This window comes from Lacerta agilis, chromosome 12, assembly GCF_009819535.1.
Source record: "Lacerta agilis isolate rLacAgi1 chromosome 12, rLacAgi1.pri, whole genome shotgun sequence".
In the NCBI taxonomy this organism is placed as follows: Eukaryota; Metazoa; Chordata; class Lepidosauria; order Squamata; family Lacertidae; genus Lacerta; species Lacerta agilis.
The window spans coordinates 21,133,275-21,153,456 of record NC_046323.1 but is presented as its reverse complement, the minus strand read 5'-3'; the positions used below and the strand labels follow the sequence as shown (position 1 = coordinate 21,153,456).

Genomic DNA, 20,182 nt, shown 5'->3' with positions numbered 1-20,182 from the left:
CGAACGCAACCAGAGGTATGACTGTATTACTCTTTTGAACTGAGAAATTATATACAAACTTCACAAACCACAGCTTGAGTCTACAGTGGTACCTCGGTTTAAGAACAGCCCTGTTTATGAACGATTCGGTTTACGAACTCCGGAAGTAGTGTCCTGGTTTGCGAACTTTACCTCGGTCTAAGAAGGGAATCTGAACGGTGGAAGGGCACTGGTGGCGGGAGGCCTGATTAGGGAAAGCACACCTTGGTTTAATAATGCTTTCGGTTTAAGAACGGACTTTCGGAATGGATTAAGTTCGTGAAGCGAGGTACCACTGTATTTTGTTTTAACTAGCCATGGGTGCCCATGATGTCTGAACCAGGACACAATCACACCCAACAAATAGGAAGCACATATCACTCAGCCCAGACCAGTGGCGTCGCTAGCCTCTGCGCTGCTGGGGGCGGCGGCAGCGCAGAGGCACCCCCTGGGGGAGGGGCACGACGCGCGCGCCGTGACGTCATCATGACGTCACGACGCACGTGTATACAGAAAGGGGGGATTTCCCCCTTTCTGAGGCTTTTTTTGGGGGGGTGACCAGCAAGGAGGGGGTGACAAGCGTGCCCCCCACCTCGCTGGTCGGCCCCCCCCCGCCGAAAAAAGCGGCGGAAAGCGGAAAAAGAAGCAGAGCGGCGCTTAAACGCGCCTGCTCTGCTTCCTTTCCAGGCTTTCCCCGCCCCCCCCGCGGTTTTTTTCGGCGGGGGGTGGTGACCAGCGAGGAGGGGGTGACAAGCGTGACCCCACCTCGCTGGTCGGGCCCCCCCCCCGCCGAAAAAAAGCGGTGGAAAGCGGGAAAAGAAGCAGAGCGGCACTTAAACGCGCCTGCTCTGCTTCCTTTCCAGGCTTTCCCCGCCCCCCCGCGGTTTTTTCGGCGGGGGGTGGTGACCAGCGAGGAGGGGGTGACAAGCGTGACAACCCCCCTCGCTGGTCGCCCCCCCCCCCGCCGAAAAAAAGCGGCAGAAGCACCCCATCCGTGTGCTGCTGCTCCCGGGGTGACGGAGGGAGCGGCGGCGAGTGGGAGTGGCGGGAGGGGCCGCCGCTTGTCACCCCCACCCGCCGCTGCTCACCCTGTCACTGGGGGCGTACCGCCCCCACTGCCCCTCCCCAGCGACGCCCCTGGCCCAGACACTGGGATCCAGCACTGAAGATTTTCTGGCAGTTCCCTCACTATGAGAAGTGAGGTGACAGGGAACCGGGTAGAGGGCCTTCTTGGTAGTTGCTCCTGCCCTGTGGAACACCCTCCTAGCAGATGTCAAGGAGATAAATAACTATACAGTTTTTAGAAGACATCTGAAGGAAGCCGTGTATAGGGAAGTTTTTAATGTTTGATTTCTTACTGTGTTTTAACTTGTTGGAAGCCGCCCAGATTGGAATTTTTAAAGTAATAATTCCTATCTTGAGATGGAATTAATGGAATTTCACAGCCCCCACCCCCATCCCTTACGAAGTAAGAGTCTTAAAATAAGATACCGATTACTATACCTGTGAGCCCAGGTCTTGAAATTCTTTACACGCTTCTGGAAATACATCATATGCTATGACAGGGTACCCATGTTTTACAAGGTTTTTCGCCATTGGATTTCCCATGTTACCCAAACCAACGAATCCAACAGCAGTTTTGGAAGCCATTGCCCTAGAAGACACTAAAGACAGTTCCAAGAGTTTCAGCATTAGTAAATGATCTTGAAATACATTTCCATAACAAAAACAGATAATATGGTTCAGATCTAAGAAATTCATAGTTAAGTTACGGTTATTTGTGACCATCTACAGTAGCAACTTGATGCTGTTGTTCATCTCTGAGTTCGTATTGTTAATTATTATGTCACATATTATTAGTGCTATGTTTTGTCCCAGCTTCTCTGGTGCCTGCCCTGGCAAGAGTTTTTCTCCGCTACTAATATGTGATTGAAGACTGTACTATTCCTATGTTTTATAATGGCCACTGTACCACGCACAGATAAAATCTATTTATGTTGTATTTCAGTTAGAATTTAAACTTGCTTGAACCTGTTCTCGTCATTTTTTTTTCATCTTTAAGAAAACTTCAATAAACACAGTATTTTTTCTTATTCTTTAACAAATGTTTATCCTAGTTTATCTTTATAAACTCAGAACACCCAATAAATAATATTAATTTGTAATAGTTACCATTTTGAATAATCTCATGTAACAAAGTGATGCAAAATTATTTTAAGGTGTGCTTTGCATGGTGCCTTCCACTTTCGGTTGCAGGGGCGTTTCTGCTTAAATTTTGTCATGTGAATGTAGTAATTCTAAAACAATTCCACTTGATTACCCATTGTTCTTGGGTTACAGGGCAAGGAGAATAAGTTCAACCTTAATATGGACTGGCAGGAAAGATTGTACAGATTCCACGCATAGCTGATCCCTTTATTTTTCCTGACTGCCAATCCAGCCAGTTAGTATCAGCTGTAATTCAAGACATAAACAGCTGCCCACCAGATGTTGAGATGTGCAAACTACTATCATATGGCAGTTTGTCTGCATGGACTAAAGATGCATTTTTTAAAAAGCATAATGGAGAATTTTCACACCAGTTATTTAATGCTTTTCCCCAGCAGTCTGAAAGCTATCCTCTGGTGTTAGTAGAACATTCATGAAAATTAGGCAAATGACAAACACTCAAATGCCAAGAGTATCCATCAACAGAATTAGAACCTGTAACACTACAGTTTGGTATGGGCTATAGATGTAATTCAGAAAAAGTGTATTCAAGACCCACTGGAAAAAAATCAAAGAGGCACTCAACTCTCAGTATTGCACTGTGCAGTTGTAAAGTAAGCGTCACCCACTAGGCATACATGAACAGGGAATGTTAGGCAACAGGATAAACAATAATTTCCTTTTCTAAATGAATACAATCCTAGCTTAGAGCTTGAATGCCATCTGTTCTCAGTTTGACTGCCAATTGTAAGAAACATTGACTTAAAGCAAAATAAAATGGAGTAGAATCATAACAAGCAACATTATGAATGAGTATCAAGCTTATATGAAATTTACCAAACCGCTCAACCTCAACAGCTTATCTAAAGAAGAATAGCATTCATATTGAAAAATCAGGAAGTGACAAGAGTACGTTGGAAGTAGATCAGTAGCATCTGAGTTATTAGTCTTCGGATGTTAAGCTCTTTCTTAGCCCCAACAGAAGACAGATGCAGCTGCTCTCCACACTATATTGTTGGTGCCATGATTAATACGCCAACATCTTGAATCAGACTTCCTGATTAGACACCAACCAGTTACCTCTGACAACTATCAAGCCAGCAGAAGATGTGCAAGCTGAGACAAACTGTTCTCTAATTGTAGAAAGTTACCCGGAAGCAATATTACTATAAATATTTTTAATAAACAGGGGTACAACAGTTTAACAACAATACACAAGGCTTCTATTTCACACCTCGTATCACACAGATAGGAGACCTGTTCAGATGTTACTGGACTCCAACTCCCATCAGCCCCAGCTAGCATGGCCAATAGACAGGGTTAAGAGGATCTGTGGTCCAACTATATCTGGAGAACCACAGGCTCTCTACCTGCTCGATAGGGGGTTTGCGCTGATAAAATGGGAAACAAGAAATCTGGTTTCCAATCCTGTCACAAAAAGATGCTGAAGTCTCTCTCCCCCCCCACCCGCCCCACCCAGATATGGGGACAGGACAGTGGAAAGCAGGAAACCAAACCTTCCATGTCACATGTTAAATCAGTAGCCATACAGACAAAGGGGCATAAACAACAGAGATGCAGGCTCTGTTTCAGATATTGGAAAACTACATCTTCCATCATCCCTTGCTAACTAAAACTAATGGGAATTGTAATCAAACATCTAGAGGGCTACGGATTCCCTACCCCGGAAATATATCAAGTAGAGCCAAACATGGAATGATTTGTGGAGAATTTGGTATCAAGGTCTTAGAGAGGGAAAGAGAAGAACAAGCCCTGCTGAATAACAGCTGTTATGGCTTCTGCAGGTGCAAATCCTGTCTCATTAACCTACACTGTCTATAGCAATGGGTAGGCAAACTAAGGCCCGGGGGCCGGATCTGGCACACTCACCTTCTAAATCTGGCCCACAGACGGTCTGGGAATGAGCGTGTTTTTACATGAGTAGAATGTGTGCTTTTATTTAAAATGCATCTCTGGGTTATTTGTGGGGTATAGGAATTCGTTCATTTCTCCCCCCCCCATATAGTCCAGCCCCCCACAAAGTCTGAGGGACAGTGGACTGGCCCCCTGCTGAAAAAGTTTGCTGATCCCATGTCTATAGCGACTAGCAGGAGGTTTTCAGGATTTCCTAGCACTAGATGCTGTCTATCACTGAGCTACAGCAATTGAAGGCTCCCCACATTTTTTAAAAAATGTAGTATTATTTATGTAATCATGTGACTTGGTCACAGAACAGCCAAGGATGACTTACAAACACTAAAGGACAGTAAACATACGGAACGAGATGATTTCCACAGACAAGAAGTCTAATTACCTTCACGTCATAAAGCCACTAGGAAATGAATGATGTGTGGCACCAATCCTATTCATGTTTTCTTAAAAGTAAACACCACCACTGTGTCCTTCGGGGCTTGCTCATGAGTAACCATGTTTAGGATTTCAACTTCAATGCCATAAGCATAATAAGCAACCGAAGGAATTTCACACTGCTGAACAATCCAACAACTGTGTAAAGTGTGTGGATTTGTGTGTGCATAAATACAGTAAATAGCTCAGTTGGTAGAGCATGGGACTCTTAATCTCGGGGTCATGGGTTTGAGCCCCACATTGGGCAAAATATTCCTGCATTGCAGGAGGGAGTTGGACTAGATTACCCTTGGATTCCCTGCCAACTCTACGATTCTAACATGACCAAAGACTTATTGACACATGATGGCAACAATATATAATATACATGCAAACATAGATATATGTGTACATATATATTATAACTCATTGCTTATACAGTAATTTTGAAGTGCTCAAAGCGCTCAGTGTATATTTTCCTGGTAATCTGTAAAACAACCCTTTAAAGCAAGCCAGCTTTAGTATTATCATATTATAGATCTGGAGATGGGATGAGAAATGTCTTCCCTAAAGTCAGTGCATGAGTTCATGACAGAGGGGCATTTTGAATTGAGGACTTTTGCACTCATACATCACAATTTTAATGATATAGAACTTCTATACAAGTTCTATTGAGAAACCATTTAATTTATTGAAACTCACTATTATGCAGTTACATGTTGTTCTATTTAAAGACACTAGGAATTTACCGGTAAGTCATTTGGGAAGTTAAAGAAGCACCACTGAATGTTGGATGTCAATAGTTTCACCCAATAAAACAAGCTGGTTTATACAAAGCCAGGCTTTTGCTAGTAAGACACCATGCAAACCTTTTGAGAGCACAGAGCTCTTATCAAAAAGAATGGAAAAATACACACACAGATAATTAAGGACAAACTAGAGGGCTTTAAAACATTTTCTTTTATATTATTTAGCATTACTAATAACCTAACCAGGGCAGACAAGTAAAAGCATTCAATTAAACTTGCTCCTTTAAAGATGAGAAACTACCCTGCAATCCTAGATACTGTACTGTACACTTATCTCAGAGAAAATTCCATGGAATTCAGATGTTGACTTGTGCTGCAGCATGAACATCGCTTGTGCAAACCCACAAGGCTATGGCTAACTTTACAAAAAGGATAATGTACATGGTACAACAACACTAACCACACCTGTACCAAGTTTTACACGTATGTATAAAACTGTCCAGGATCACAGTAATTAATAAACTGCCTAGTTCTCTGCGAGAAAAATAATCAGTATTATGTGAAAAGCAAATGTGAGCAGATTATAAATACCATTAACTTGATACGTTAGGTCACTAGCGTCACATAAACTTTTGTGGCCTGTTTTAAACACGGTGCACGTTATTTTAAGTAAACACGTTAAAGTATTTATTACACCGGCCTTCTCTTCAGCCGACCGTACGTTCTGATATTAGCCCAATATAACTTTACAGCTTGTGTGGGTTTTAACAGCGTGGGTACAATACTTGTAAAGGGCGCAAAATGCAAGTCATACAACCTTGCCTTCCCTTCTGATCAGCACCTTGCAAGCCTATGCAAACTTCAGACCAGGAGGTTTAAAAAAAAAAGCAAAAAAAAAAGCAGGCTAGCTCTGGAGAAGCAAGACCCAGATGTCATCGTTAAGGAAGACTGCATTTCTACCTATGCAACTACCTATGCAGTTGCCAATAAGTTTGGGCAAAGGGTTGTCAGACCCCTGTACTTGGTGACAAGGCGAGGGGCTGTGGGGTGGAGGGGGAAACAGTAGCCCCATCTACCCTCGGGGCTTCCTTAGGAAGAGGCCTGGCCCTTCTTCTTCTGCTCCTCTGCAAGGATCCGCGAGCAGCTCAGCCGAGCTCATCCCCGCAGCCCGGCGCTCCTTACCCATCGCCACGCTGCCCGCACAGACCTTCCTCTGCCTGCGCAACCAACTGGCGGAGCCTCTCAGCACCAGAGCCGCTGCCATGCTGCCTCCGCGCCGCCGCGACCTCCAGCTCAGGCGCCGCCCACCTCCGCCCCGCCGCTCCCCTTCGCTCTCACTCGCGGCCGCGGAGCACGGGAGGAGGCGGGCGGCGGGAGTGGCGGCCTCGCCAGCCAACCGCCGCGCCCCACGGGAGGCCGAGCGCCAATCGGAGCGAAGCTGCGCCTGGCTGTGACCCGTCGTGGCTACACCCACCCACGCACCCACCTCCCAGACCCAAGGATAGGCGGCAGAGCAGTTCCCCCCCCCCTTAGAGTCAGGGATCGCCCTGCTGGGAGGATCTGGCCTGGCTCACTCCTTTAGCCGGATAAACCTCCTCTTTGCTGGCAGCGATCCCTTGCTTTGATGTAAGATCTCCCCACCACCACCCACCTCACTTTCAGATAAGGCTTTGCTCTGGGGAGCTGTCAGTCAGAAGGGGAGATTTTTTTCCTCGCAGCTGTGAAATTCAATTCGAGGAACACTTACTTGGGGGGTGGAAATCGCCAGAACGTGCACGAGATGGGGCTGCACGTTTTGTGTTCTTCTGCAACCCCCTATGCATGTTTATTTGCAGGTCTCTCCGGGTTCAATTTCTATGTGTGCCTAAACTAGGCGCTGAGTCTCACTAAATTGAATCAAGCCTACTCCCAAGTTAGTGGCCTTACTCCCAGGTAAGTGCGGGTGACTTGCTAACTTGGGAGTAACGCCTGGTGTGGAATTTGCAGTGCTGTCCTAATAATATCTGCTCGGAATTAAGTCACGTTGAGTTCAGTGGGACATACTCCCAGCCTCGGGTTTGAATAAACCTATTTAGTCAGTGATGCTTCCCTGCTTTCTTGTGTAACGCTAGCTAGCTCAATGTGGCTGTGTTCAGTTTAGATAACTGCTGCACCAGATAAGGGGATCTGGCTGCAGATATTTCCAACTTTAAAATTGCTTCACTAGTCTGTGAGTATTTTAAACTATGGACATTGGCTTGCAGAGAATATTGACACAAGATGGATACGATTCAAAACATTATCAGAAAGTTGCATAACAAACAATGGAAAGAATTGTATCATCTGTATCTATGAAATTTAGAACTATCTCCTCCCAGATCAGGCTTCCTTGAGGATTTTGTGCTTGTGACCTGAAAATGAAGTTTCTGATTGTAGTTGTTTGCAAATTACAACTACAAATCAGTTATTCGTTAAATTTTATTTCAAATTCCCATGATAATCTGTTTCAGCATTGACAGGCAATAAGATGATGTGTGAGAAATTAGCACAAAGCCTAGTATATAGCATATTGGGTATTAATGAATTATAAAGATTTTGCAGGCTTTCTGTTTTTTGTTTCACCAGTTGTGAAAGCTTACTACTGTGTTAAACTGCCTTTTTTAAATGCTCCAAAGGGGTCCATAGAGCCACAGTATTGATAGAGTTGCCATTAACAATACAGACACTCAAACAGATTTGTGTATATTTTCAGAAACTGAAGGATATTTAAAATGTAAACAGGCATTAACTGCTTGTTAACTGCATAGCTTATTTCTACACACTATAACATTTTTGTCTCCCCTGTATTAAATATATGGGTGCCCATAACATTTAAAATACCTTTCAATATGAAAGCAAAGGCTAAAAATGTCTGTAAAAATGAGATTTCAAAATACTCATAAGCATTAAGTAGGCTTTTTAGAAATGCATGATTATACTGAAAACTGTGTAACAAAAATGAACTGTTAACAAGCGTTACTTTGCCCGTAGTAGGATGGCTGCCAGACTTTAATTGGCTTAAAAGCTATTCTTCAATCAATGGAGCATTGTGTCTTAAAGGCAATAATACTAGCTTTATGGTTTTAGCGTTAAACAGTTTTTTGTGGGGGGGAACCCTTGGTAAATACAATATGGAACATATTTTCTCTACCTCACTGCCAATGTATTTGCTATCTTTAAATATATATTAAGACTGCAGAGATGGGAGAGTGAAGTATAGGTAACCAACCAAATCTTTTGCTAGAGTGGATACTTCAGTAAGTATCAATACTGTATTGCTTCTTTTTTTTTTAACAAATGAGGTGCTTATACTCATGTCTTGTTGCAAAAGAGCTTGTTCTTAACATCTCACAAAAGGTGCCAGAAAGCCAAGTGAGACTTTTTAGGGAAGCAATGAGGAACTTGTGGGCTTCAACATGACCTCAACATATTGGAGAAGTGGGCTAAAACTAAGAAAATGAATTTCAATAGGGACAAAGGTACAGTTCCGCACCTAGGCAGGAACAACCAGCTTCACAAATATAAGATGATGGACACCTGGCTTACCAGTAGTACATGTGAAAAGGATCTAGGAGTCTTAGTAGACTATAAGCTTAATATGAATAAACAGTGATACAACAGCGAAAAAGCTACTGGTATTCTAGGCTGCATCAACAGAAGTATAACAACCTAGTTGGATGGGTGGGGTATAAGTAATAAATTATTATTATCAAGGGAAGTAATAGTGCTACTCTATTCTGCCTTGGTCAGACCATACCTGGAGTACTGTGTCCAGTTCTGAGCACCACAATTTAAGAAGGATATTGACAAACTGGAATGTGTGCAGGGAAGGTTGACAAAATGACAAAGGGTCTGGATTGGAAACCAAGCCTTATGAGGAACAATTGAGGGAGTTGGGTATGTTAAAGCTGGTAAAGAGGCGACTAAGAGGAGCCATGAAAGCCATCTTCAAATATCTAAAGGGCTGCTACATGGAGGATGGAGCTAGCTTGTTTATTCTGCCCCATAGGCTAGGACCCAAACCAATGGATTCAAGTTACAAGAAAGGAGTTACTGACTAAACACCAGTAAGAACTTTCTGACAGTGGAACAGACTCTCACGAGAGGTGGTGAACTCTCCTTCCTTATAGGTTTTAAGCAGAGGTTGGTTGGCCATCTATCATAGATGCTTTAGCTGAGATTTCTGTGTTACATGGGGTTGGACTAAATTACCCTCAGAGTCCCTTCCAACTCTACAATTCTTTGATTTGGACTCCTCCAACTGAGCATTGGTCATAGTCACCGAGGCTGATGGGAGCTGACATCTAGCAGCATTTGGAGGACCACAGGTTCCCTACCTCTGCCTTAGTGAGAATATTTCGCAACAGAGGGGCCATGATGAAAAGGACTGTGATTGATCGGAGTATGAGTCTTCGTATGTGTATATATCACATATATGAAAATTCTTTCTAGTAGCACCTTAGAGACCAACTGAGTTTGTTCCTGGTATGAGCTTTCGTGTGCATGCACACTTCTTCAGATACACTGAAACAGAAGTCACCAGATCCTTAAATATAGTGGGGGAGTGGGGAGGGGTATTACTCAGAAGGGTGGTGGGAATGGGTGATAGGCTGATAAGTGTGGAAAACCTGTTGACGACTCTAAACGGCTGCAATTAGTCTTGCAGGGAAAGGCAGGGGTGAGATGGCTAAAGATGGCTTTGTTATGTATAATGAGATAAGAATCCAATGTCTTTGTTCAAACCAGGTTTCTCCATGGTTTTAAGTTTGGTGATTAGTTGCAATTCAGCCACTTCTCTTTCCAGTCTATTTCTGAAATTTCTTTGTATTAAGACAGCTACTTTGAGATCTTTTATAGAATGTCCTGGGAGATTGAAGTGTTCTCCTACTGGTTTCTCTGTCTTGTGATTCCTGATATCAGATTTATGTCCATTTATCCTTTGGCGTAGGGTTTGGCCTGTTTGTCCAATATAGAGAGCTGAAGGGCACTGTTGGCATTTGATTGCATACACAATGTTGGAAGATGAGCAATTAAATAGTCCTGAGATGGTGTGTTTGATGTTGTTGGGACCAGTAATGGTGTTATCCGGGTTTATGTGGCAGCAAAGTTGGCATCTGGGTTTATTGCAGGCTCTGGTACCAGTGTCCATGTTGAGTTCTGTTTTTGTATTATTGTGGGTGAGGAGCTGTTTGAGATTGGGTGGCTGTTTGTATGCGATGAAGGGTCTTCCTCCCAGAGCTTGAGAAAGAGAACTGTCATTGTCTAGGAGAGGTTGTAGATCTCTGATGATGCGTTGTACTGTTTTAACTTGGGAGCTGTATGTGATGACTAGTGGTGTTCTGTTATTTTCTTTTTTGGGTCTGTCTTGCAGCAAGTTCTCTCTGGGTATCAGTCTGGCTCTGTTGATCTGTTGTTTAACTTCATCAGGTGGATATTTTAGTTCTAAAAAGGTTTGCTGTAGATCTCTAAGGTGAGAGTCTCTGTCTGTAGAGTTGGAACAGATGCGGCTGTAACGTAGGGCCTGGCTATATACAATGGATTGTTTGGTATGTTTGGGATGGTAGCTAGAAGCATGTAGATATGTTTGTCGGTCAGTTGGTTTACGGTATAAGGTGGTGTCTATGTGTCCATCCTGTATTTTTATAGTAGTGTCCAAAAAGTGTATTTCTTGCATAGATTGGTTCATAGTTAGGTTGATGGTGGGGTGAAAGTCATTGAATGTCTTGTGGAAGGTGTCCAGGGTCTGTTGACCATGTGTCCAGATAATAAAAATATCATCAATGTAACGCAGGTACAAGAGAGGTTTGAGTGGGTAGGAGTTTAGGAAACGTTGTTCTAAATCTGCCATGAAGATGTTGGCATACTGTGGGGCCATGCGGGTGCCCATTGCTGTGCCGTTGATCTGAAGGAACAGGTCCTCACCAAATTTGAAGTTGTTGTGGGTAAGGACAAAATGACAGAGTTTCGTAGCAAAGTCTGCTGTGGTTTTATCTGAAATGGTGTTCCTTATAGCTTGTAAACCATCGTTGTGTGGGATGTTGGTATACAGAGATTCCACATCCATAGTGACTAGAATAGTATTGTTAGGAAGGTTAGTCAAAGATTGTATTTTTCTCAGAAAATCTGTGGTGTCACGTACGTAGCTGGGAGCACTGATGGCATATGGTTTCAGAACAGAGTCCATATAACCGGGGGTTTCCGGTTATATGGACTCTGTTCTGAAACCATATGCCATCAGTGCTCCCAGCTACGTACGTGACACCACAGATTTTCTGAGAAAAATACAATCTTTGACTAACCTTCCTAACAATACTATTCTAGTCACTATGGATGTGGAATCTCTGTATACCAACATCCCACACAACGATGGTTTACAAGCTATAAGGAACACCATTTCAGATAAAACCACAGCAGACTTTGCTACGAAACTCTGTCATTTTGTCCTTACCCACAACAACTTCAAATTTGGTGAGGACCTGTTCCTTCAGATCAACGGCACAGCAATGGGCACCCGCATGGCCCCACAGTATGCCAACATCTTCATGGCAGATTTAGAACAACGTTTCCTAAACTCCTACCCACTCAAACCTCTCTTGTACCTGCGTTACATTGATGATATTTTTATTATCTGGACACATGGTCAACAGACCCTGGACACCTTCCACAAGACATTCAATGACTTTCACCCCACCATCAACCTAACTATGAACCAATCTATGCAAGAAATACACTTTTTGGACACTACTATAAAAATACAGGATGGACACATAGACACCACCTTATACCGTAAACCAACTGACCGACAAACATATCTACATGCTTCTAGCTACCATCCCAAACATACCAAACAATCCATTGTATATAGCCAGGCCCTACGTTACAGCCGCATCTGTTCCAACTCTACAGACAGAGACTCTCACCTTAGAGATCTACAGCAAACCTTTTTAGAACTAAAATATCCACCTGATGAAGTTAAACAACAGATCAACAGAGCCAGACTGATACCCAGAGAGAACTTGCTGCAAGACAGACCCAAAAAAGAAAATAACAGAACACCACTAGTCATCACATACAGCTCCCAAGTTAAAACAGTACAACGCATCATCAGAGATCTACAACCTCTCCTAGACAATGACAGTTCTCTTTCTCAAGCTCTGGGAGGAAGACCCTTCATCGCATACAAACAGCCACCCAATCTCAAACAGCTCCTCACCCACAATAATACAAAAACAGAACTCAACATGGACACTGGTACCAGAGCCTGCAATAAACCCAGATGCCAACTTTGCTGCCACATAAACCCGGATAACACCATTACTGGTCCCAACAACATCAAACACACCATCTCAGGACTATTTAATTGCTCATCTTCCAACATTGTGTATGCAATCAAATGCCAACAGTGCCCTTCAGCTCTCTATATTGGACAAACAGGCCAAACCCTACGCCAAAGGATAAATGGACATAAATCTGATATCAGGAATCACAAGACAGAGAAACCAGTAGGAGAACACTTCAATCTCCCAGGACATTCTATAAAAGATCTCAAAGTAGCTGTCTTAATACAAAGAAATTTCAGAAATAGACTGGAAAGAGAAGTGGCTGAATTGCAACTAATCACCAAACTTAAAACCATGGAGAAACCTGGTTTGAACAAAGACATTGGATTCTTATCTCATTATACATAACAAAGCCATCTTTAGCCATCTCACCCCTGCCTTTCCCTGCAAGACTAATTGCAGCCGTTTAGAGTCGTCAACAGGTTTTCCACACTTATCAGCCTATCACCCATTCCCACCACCCTTCTGAGTAATACCCCTCCCCACTCCCCCACTATATTTAAGGATCTGGTGACTTCTGTTTCAGTGTATCTGAAGAAGTGTGCATGCACACGAAAGCTCATACCAGGAACAAACTCAGTTGGTCTCTAAGGTGCTACTAGAAAGAATTTTCGATTTTGTTTTGACTATGGCAGACCAACACGGCTACCCACCTGTAACTATCACATATATGGTACATGGTATGAGAAGAAGTGGCTGTGGCGTTTGCCTTTCTAGGGTATACATATAGGAGAAGGAGTAAGTAAGGGGTTAAGTGGCTGGCCCTAGGCTAACCAATAAACAGAGGGGGGAGGAGCTAGGGGCAGCTGAAGGGAGTGAGTTAGAGTTAGAGAGCGGGGAGTTAAGGCAGTTGATGAAGAGCAGTTGATCGAAAGAGAGTTGGTTGGTGGGTGGTTGTTGATTGTGAGGGTTGGTGGTGAGGTAGAGTGGTGAGCGTAGGCAGGGTTGTAACCATTATCTTAAGTTGTTGAAGTTTTTAAATAAACACTTATTATTTTGTTTAAAATTGCACCCTGACTGTGAAAGTTAATACCAGGGAGGGGATCCTGGTTGGTGGCAGCGAAGCGCGTGGTGGCACAGGGATCAATAGTCCGTCAAACGACCGGGGACCCTGTGTGATCGCCACAGTGGCTTTTTAATTACCCAGGTCTGAGGCTTTAAATGTAATCTCCTTTTTCATGTTTCTGTAAGGAATGAGGAATTACAAAGAAAGCACATTGTTTTGACTTGCAGTATTTCTAAGCTCAGAATTAACATGGGTGGGTAACCACTGGCTATTAACCTCAGGAGCTAGGAAGTACCCGTAAAGGCAGTGGGCAGTTTGCCCAGTCATTGGCATCTTCTGTGTTTGAAACATTCCTTCTATGGCCTTGTAAACTGCATTCCTCTGACAGAGATGAAAGTAAGCATAACATTTGCATTCACAGCAGTTTCAATATACTACATGAAATAGCAGAACAAAACAACAACTCTACACGTGACAGTGACTCCCTTGATAAGGCTGTGATTAACTGAAGTTCCACTAAGGCTTGCTTGTTTTTCTCCCGAGAGGACAAAACATACCCCTCCTACCATGTCAAGATGCATAACACCCAAAGCTGCCAGGTTAGTTTGGCATCTAAGGCAGAAAATCCCACAAGCACTTATTCCTGCTCCCTGGCATTAAAAATGTAATAATGAATTAAATAACCAAAACTTTGCTGCAGCTGCCTGGAGCCTAAATATAGGGTGGGACTTGGGTGAGCATAAGATTGCAACCTACAGAACAGTAATCTGCAAATTCTGCCTGCCCCCAGCAGACTACTGGAAATTTAATGTGCATTTCAGACCACTTAACAAACTTGTTTTTTTTTTAACTAATCCAAACACGTGTAACACATTTTAATATTTTTGTATTTTAACTTTCATGTGTTTTAAAGTATGGTTGTGAATTTTTCTCAGTTTCTCGACTGGCCAGTTAAACCAGGTGAGGGTAGCTGATGAGTCTCAAACCCTCAGTGAGTTAGGGACTTCCTCTGCATGTGAAGACAGGATCAGGAGGATTGAGCTGACGGACCAATAGTGGGTCCAGTGGTTAAGAAGGCGGTTTCTACATGTGCTGTAGAGGGAAGGGAGGGGCAGATGGGGCTCATCAACCTGGGAAAGTAGCCCATCTAGGAGAAGGAAAACACTGTTCCTAAACCTCTGCTGCCTTGCGGGATATCTTTGGGAGAATAAAGGACCAAGCCACTAAGGAGTAAACCCTACAGAAATCTTGAGTAGAGTCCTTAAGAGAGTTGGGTAGCTCTTTGTATGCCTCCTTCTGGCAACTCTTGCAGCCATGATGGTGCCAAATGCATTGCTCTGCTTTCCTTTGGACCCCATCAGCAAGGCTGATGTCTGGGCAGCCCAGGACCTTCGTACACACTGCCCAGGCTTGTGCGCCAAGGTCACTTCAGTGCCGCTAAAAAAGCAATTTGACTTCACTCTGAGAGGCACATTCCATTGTCTCTCGAGGCAGACAGATGCCAACAACAACTACAAAATGCTGAAGTCATGAGTCCATGAACACGGTTGTATCTGGAGCCCAACGGTTATCCGGACTGGGAAATTTCCTTATTAAACACTGAATTAACAGATAGTGATTTGAGGTAGCAATGGCTAAAGCCATATCTGTTAGCAGGGTTTCACTGTCAACACTGCAGGTATAGGAGGCTGTTTCTGTGTATGTGAGAAGGTGTGCTAGAAGTAAAAAAAGAAAAAAGAAAAGGGGGAAATGTGTGCTATAAATAATAAATGAAACACTCCCGCAGACATGGGTCTCCAACACACACACATTAATTACACACCAGAGAGCGCAACTGCAGCCAGTTCAAGCACTTAATTCATGATTTGCATTTATTAAAAAACATTCCATTACTTTAACAATACAGTCATCCAACTGTGAAATAACAGCAAGTCAGATGTGCTCATGGACAGAAAAATGTGGTTTCTTATGCCCATTGTACAGTGCAAAGCTGCCAAATTTCACACCTTAGAAGGCGGTCCTTTCTTTTCTCTCTTTCCACCCTGCCGCACACACTCACATACACAATTAACGTGTCTGCTCTCACCTATCCCCTTATGGGAAAAGTCACAACTTTCATCAGTCTCACTAGTACCGATTTAAATAACCTGGCAACCCTTGAATAGTTTTAGTTCATCAATTCCAATTAAGGGTTGGCAAAGAAATCCAAAATACACACAGGATTTTCTCCTGAATGGGCAACACGACCAACAAGTTATTTCTAATATAGTCCAAAGGGATGCCGTCTGTGTCTCTCAAGGTATGCGTGACATGATTAGTTTGAGTGTCTAGGAGTCAAACACTGCCAAATTAAGTATAACAGGAATATCATTTATTATAACAGAAAAAGGTAGGCGAAGAGTGATGTAATAATTTTCCGGTAGATTATTTTATAAAGTACTGTGTACATCATATGCCAGAACTAGAATGAGCTCCCATTTAAGCAATGACTGGTACATACCTTTTGCATTTCATAGTAGCCTCAGGCTCTTTTTGGACGAAAAGTCCAGCTGCGTCGTTAATGAAACATTTAAATCAACTTGATCTGTGCCACTCTGCATTGGTACCATTACACAGTATCATCATTTCACTGTATGTTTTTATATGTTATATGTTTTTATATGTTTTTATCATCAGAAATTGTATTCTCTATAGAGTTTTTCCCGCGGTTGCTTCACAATATGCAGTCATAGGGTGGTATTCAGGTAGGGGCTCGTTGTCATGCCACTTTCCCCCATGGACACCTGATTTTTACTACTGAATCGGAGCAAACGTTCTCCAGATTGCTAAAGAGTGGGTTTTCCCAGGGAAAGTGGTGGGTACAAGGGCCAAAACCTCTTGGATCCATGCCTAGAAAGTGAAGGACAAGTGGAAAACCACTTGGACCCACCCTTTCTAAGCACAGGACAATCGGGAGTCTGGATGATCCCCAAGTCCTAGCCGGAGTAGACCCATTGAAATTAATAAACCTGTTACTCTTAACCATTAACTTCAGTGGGTAGGACTAGGAATGAATACCAACCATACAGAATGGAATTGCATGATACAGCTAGCTACAGAAAAACAGAAGAGTGTCCCACATTATTTTGCATCCGAAAGTTCCCCGCAACATAATCTGTATCTTGTTTGATCCAACAGAGTTAGAAAAACATTGCTGAAGCTAAACCACGACAATAGTATTTGGTTTTTAGTAATCTGGATTTTTAAAAGTCCTGTTCTACTTGCCCTGGGAGTTTAAGGTAACATCCAAAACACTTAGGGTTATTGGATCTGATCTGTGGTTTTAACAGTTCCAGGATAATGAATGATTATTCAGACTGATGACTCCCTTCCACCTACATTTCCACCTGGCCTGCTGTCACAGTCAATTTTCCTGCCTGTCTCCTCCAGTTAACAAGCAGATCTCTAGTTCTGCCTCACCATTTTCTGAATTACATTTCACTGCTTTGAGGATGTTAAACCAACAGGTGCTCTCTGTTGATGAAGAGCTGGGAACCATAAAGAAGTCATTAACAAAATCCTTCAGAAAAATACACATCCCAAACTAAACAACACTCTCTGTGGCAATATAAATTTGTTTTCACATAGGTTTTCCACATACTGGCCCTTAAAAGCTAGTGAAAACAAAGAACAAGAAAGGTTATGGAAAAAGCTCAAGCGCCATATTAGCAACTCAAAGACTGTCAATATCCTTAGTATCTATAGTACAGTACAGGAGGTGGGGAAACTTACATCAAGGGCCAAACCTGGCTCTTCAGGCATCTCTGTTTAGTTCTTGGAACTCTCCCCAGGTTACACTTTCTCTGCAGCCACATCCCTCACAATTCCTGCTTTGCCCCCGTGTTGAGTGAATGGAGCGCCGACCTGGTGAGGATAGCCTGCAGAGGGGAAATCGCAGTGCAGGAAGCGAGAAAGTTGAGCACGTAGACCTATTTGGAGTTAGGTAGCACAGCCCATAGGGTTGTCTCAAAGTACAGGGCGCCGTTGAAATTTGAGACCCCAAGGTCTGCCACTGGCCCAACAGACTCAAAATGATTATGATAACAATATATTATTAATAATAATAATAATAATAATAATACCCTGCCCATCTGGCTGGTTTTTCCCAACCACTCTGGGCGGCTCCCAATACAATAATAAAACACGATAAATACATCAAACATTAAAAACTTCCCTAAACAGGGCTGCCTTCAGATGTTTTCTAAAAGATAGTTGTGTATTTCCTTGACATCTGGTGGGAGGGCGTTCCACAGGGCGGGTACCACTACTGAGAAGGCCCTCTGCCTGGTTCTGTGCAACCTCACTTCTTGCAATGAGGGAACCATCAGAAGGCCCTCGGAGCTGGACCTCAGTGTCCGGGCTGAACGATGGGTGAGGAGACGCTCCTTCAGGTATACTGAAGAGCTTGCTCACGACCCTGTGGGCCTGATATAACCCCTGGAACCACCCCTCAGGATGGTTCTGCAAGTCGAGGATTGCAGCCCCCGCAGTAACGGCTAGCACACTTGCACACCCTCTAAGTGTCCCTATTTTCCAGGAACGGTCCCTGATTTACAGATGCCATCTCCGATTTGATCTTGGAATGTCCCGCTTTTCCTTAGGATGCCCCAATTTTCATCAGAGAAATGTTGGCGGGTATGGAGTTAATGCGGCCCCCAAGCCAAGGATATGTCACTATACAACCTTTCAAAGACACCTGAAGGCAGGTGTTGAAATGTTTTATTATGTTTTTGATATATGCTGTAAGCTGCCAGAGTGGTTAGGCAACCCAGTGGGGTATAAATAATAAAATTATTATTATTATTATTATTATTATTATCATCATCATCATTATAGAATAGGGCATTCTTATTTTCATCGGAAAAATGTTGGAGGGCGTGCACTTGCAGAGTCTGATCCAGTGCTGAAACTCTTACATCATAGCAGGGGTTGGACTAGATCAGTGTTTTTCAACCTTTTTTGGGCAAAGGCACACTTGTTTCATGAAAAAAATCACGAGGCACACCACCATTAGAAAATGTTAAAAAATTTAACTCTGTGCCTATATTGAGTATATATAAAGTAATTCTCTTGAATAGGAATCAAATAAACAATTTTTTCCCACGGCACACCAGGCAACATCTCACGGCACACTAGTGTGCCGCGGAACAGTGGTTGAAAAACACTGGACTAGATCAGTGGTGGCAAACAGCACTCAGAACCTTCTGTGGGCATGCTTGCCGTCGCCCCAGCACAGAGTTCGTAGGGGCAGTGTGTGTGCTGAGTAGAGCTGTGCATGTGCGAGTAGCCAGTTTGCCACCCACGGGCTGCAGCAGAAACATGAACGCTCCATTCTGCTGTCTTAAAGCACCTCGGTGCAGAACTGTCAGTAAGCCTGGAACCATTTTGCCAGGCTTACTGACAGTTTGATCTTTAGAAGTGCATCCCAGCGGGCTAGCCATCAAATTATAGGATTGTGGGGAGTTGGAAGGGAACCCAAGGGTCATCTAAGTCCAACCCCCTTGTGATGCAGGGATCTCAACTACAGCATCCATGGCAGATGGCCATTCAGCTTCTGCTTTGAAATCTCCCAAAGAAGAGTTTCTTGAAGGGAAATTGTCAAAACGCCCATGTTGTCTGGGAGTAATTCCCTTTTTCATGATTTCCCAAACAAGGATAATGCAAACCTTTACCTTTCAATTTGTATCATTGAAAGCTCTGTTACTGTGTTTTTCATTTAATAATAATAATAATAATAATAATAATTTATTTATACCCCACCCTTCCCTGTCAAACCGAGTTCAGGACGGCTAACACCAATAAAATCACAACAAAAACATAAAACAATTCATTAAAACACAGATTAAAATACAATTTAAAATTAAATCTAAACTGCAGCCTCATTTTGAAGTAGCCCACCAATCACACCAAAAGAACGAAACATCAGGGTGAAACTGAAACCAATCCAAAGGCTAGGTGGAACAGCTCCGTCTTGCAGGCCCTGCAGAAAGATGCCAAATCCCGCAGGGCCCTGGTCTCTTGTGCCAGACTGATCCACCAAGTCGGGGCCAGTACTGAGGCTCGGGACCTCCAACAAATTATTATTTGAGGACCTTAAGGTCCTACCCGGGACATACCAGGAGAGGCGGTCCCTTAGGACAAAAGATGTTAATTTAGTTGTTTTGTTCTAAACTAAAACTTCAGTATTCAGGTTAAATTGCTATGCTGGCACTTTGCGCTAAATAAGTGGGTTGCAGTTTGGGCACTCGGCCTCTAAAAGGTTCGCCATCACTGGACTAGATGATCCTGGGGATCCCTTCCAACTCTACAACTCTTATGAGCTAACTGGTCTTCCTGAACCCGTTCGGGGGGCGGCGAGAGCTCGCTATCAGCCGGACATACTAAAAGGATGACGCGGCAGGTGCGCACTTGGATCCGAGGCTGTCACGTGTGAGGAGAGCGCGAGAGGAGCTCGGACG

At 43.4% G+C, this 20,182-nt stretch overlaps 1 protein-coding gene across 1 annotated transcript in view; it reads right to left on the bottom strand.

The window, feature by feature from the left end:
- The window catches only part of HIBADH (3-hydroxyisobutyrate dehydrogenase), a 71,198-nt gene extending 64,573 nt beyond the window's left edge, over window positions 1-6,625 (bottom strand). The window contains exons 1-2 of the mRNA XM_033165205.1: window positions 6,504-6,625; window positions 1,522-1,682 (exon numbers count right to left, since the gene is read on the bottom strand). Of these exons, the coding sequence (XP_033021096.1) occupies window positions 1,522-1,682; window positions 6,504-6,585 (243 nt within the window). The 5' untranslated portion in view covers window positions 6,586-6,625. The remainder of the gene's footprint in view (window positions 1-1,521; window positions 1,683-6,503) is intronic.
- Between the last annotated feature and the right edge of the window lie 13,557 nt (window positions 6,626-20,182).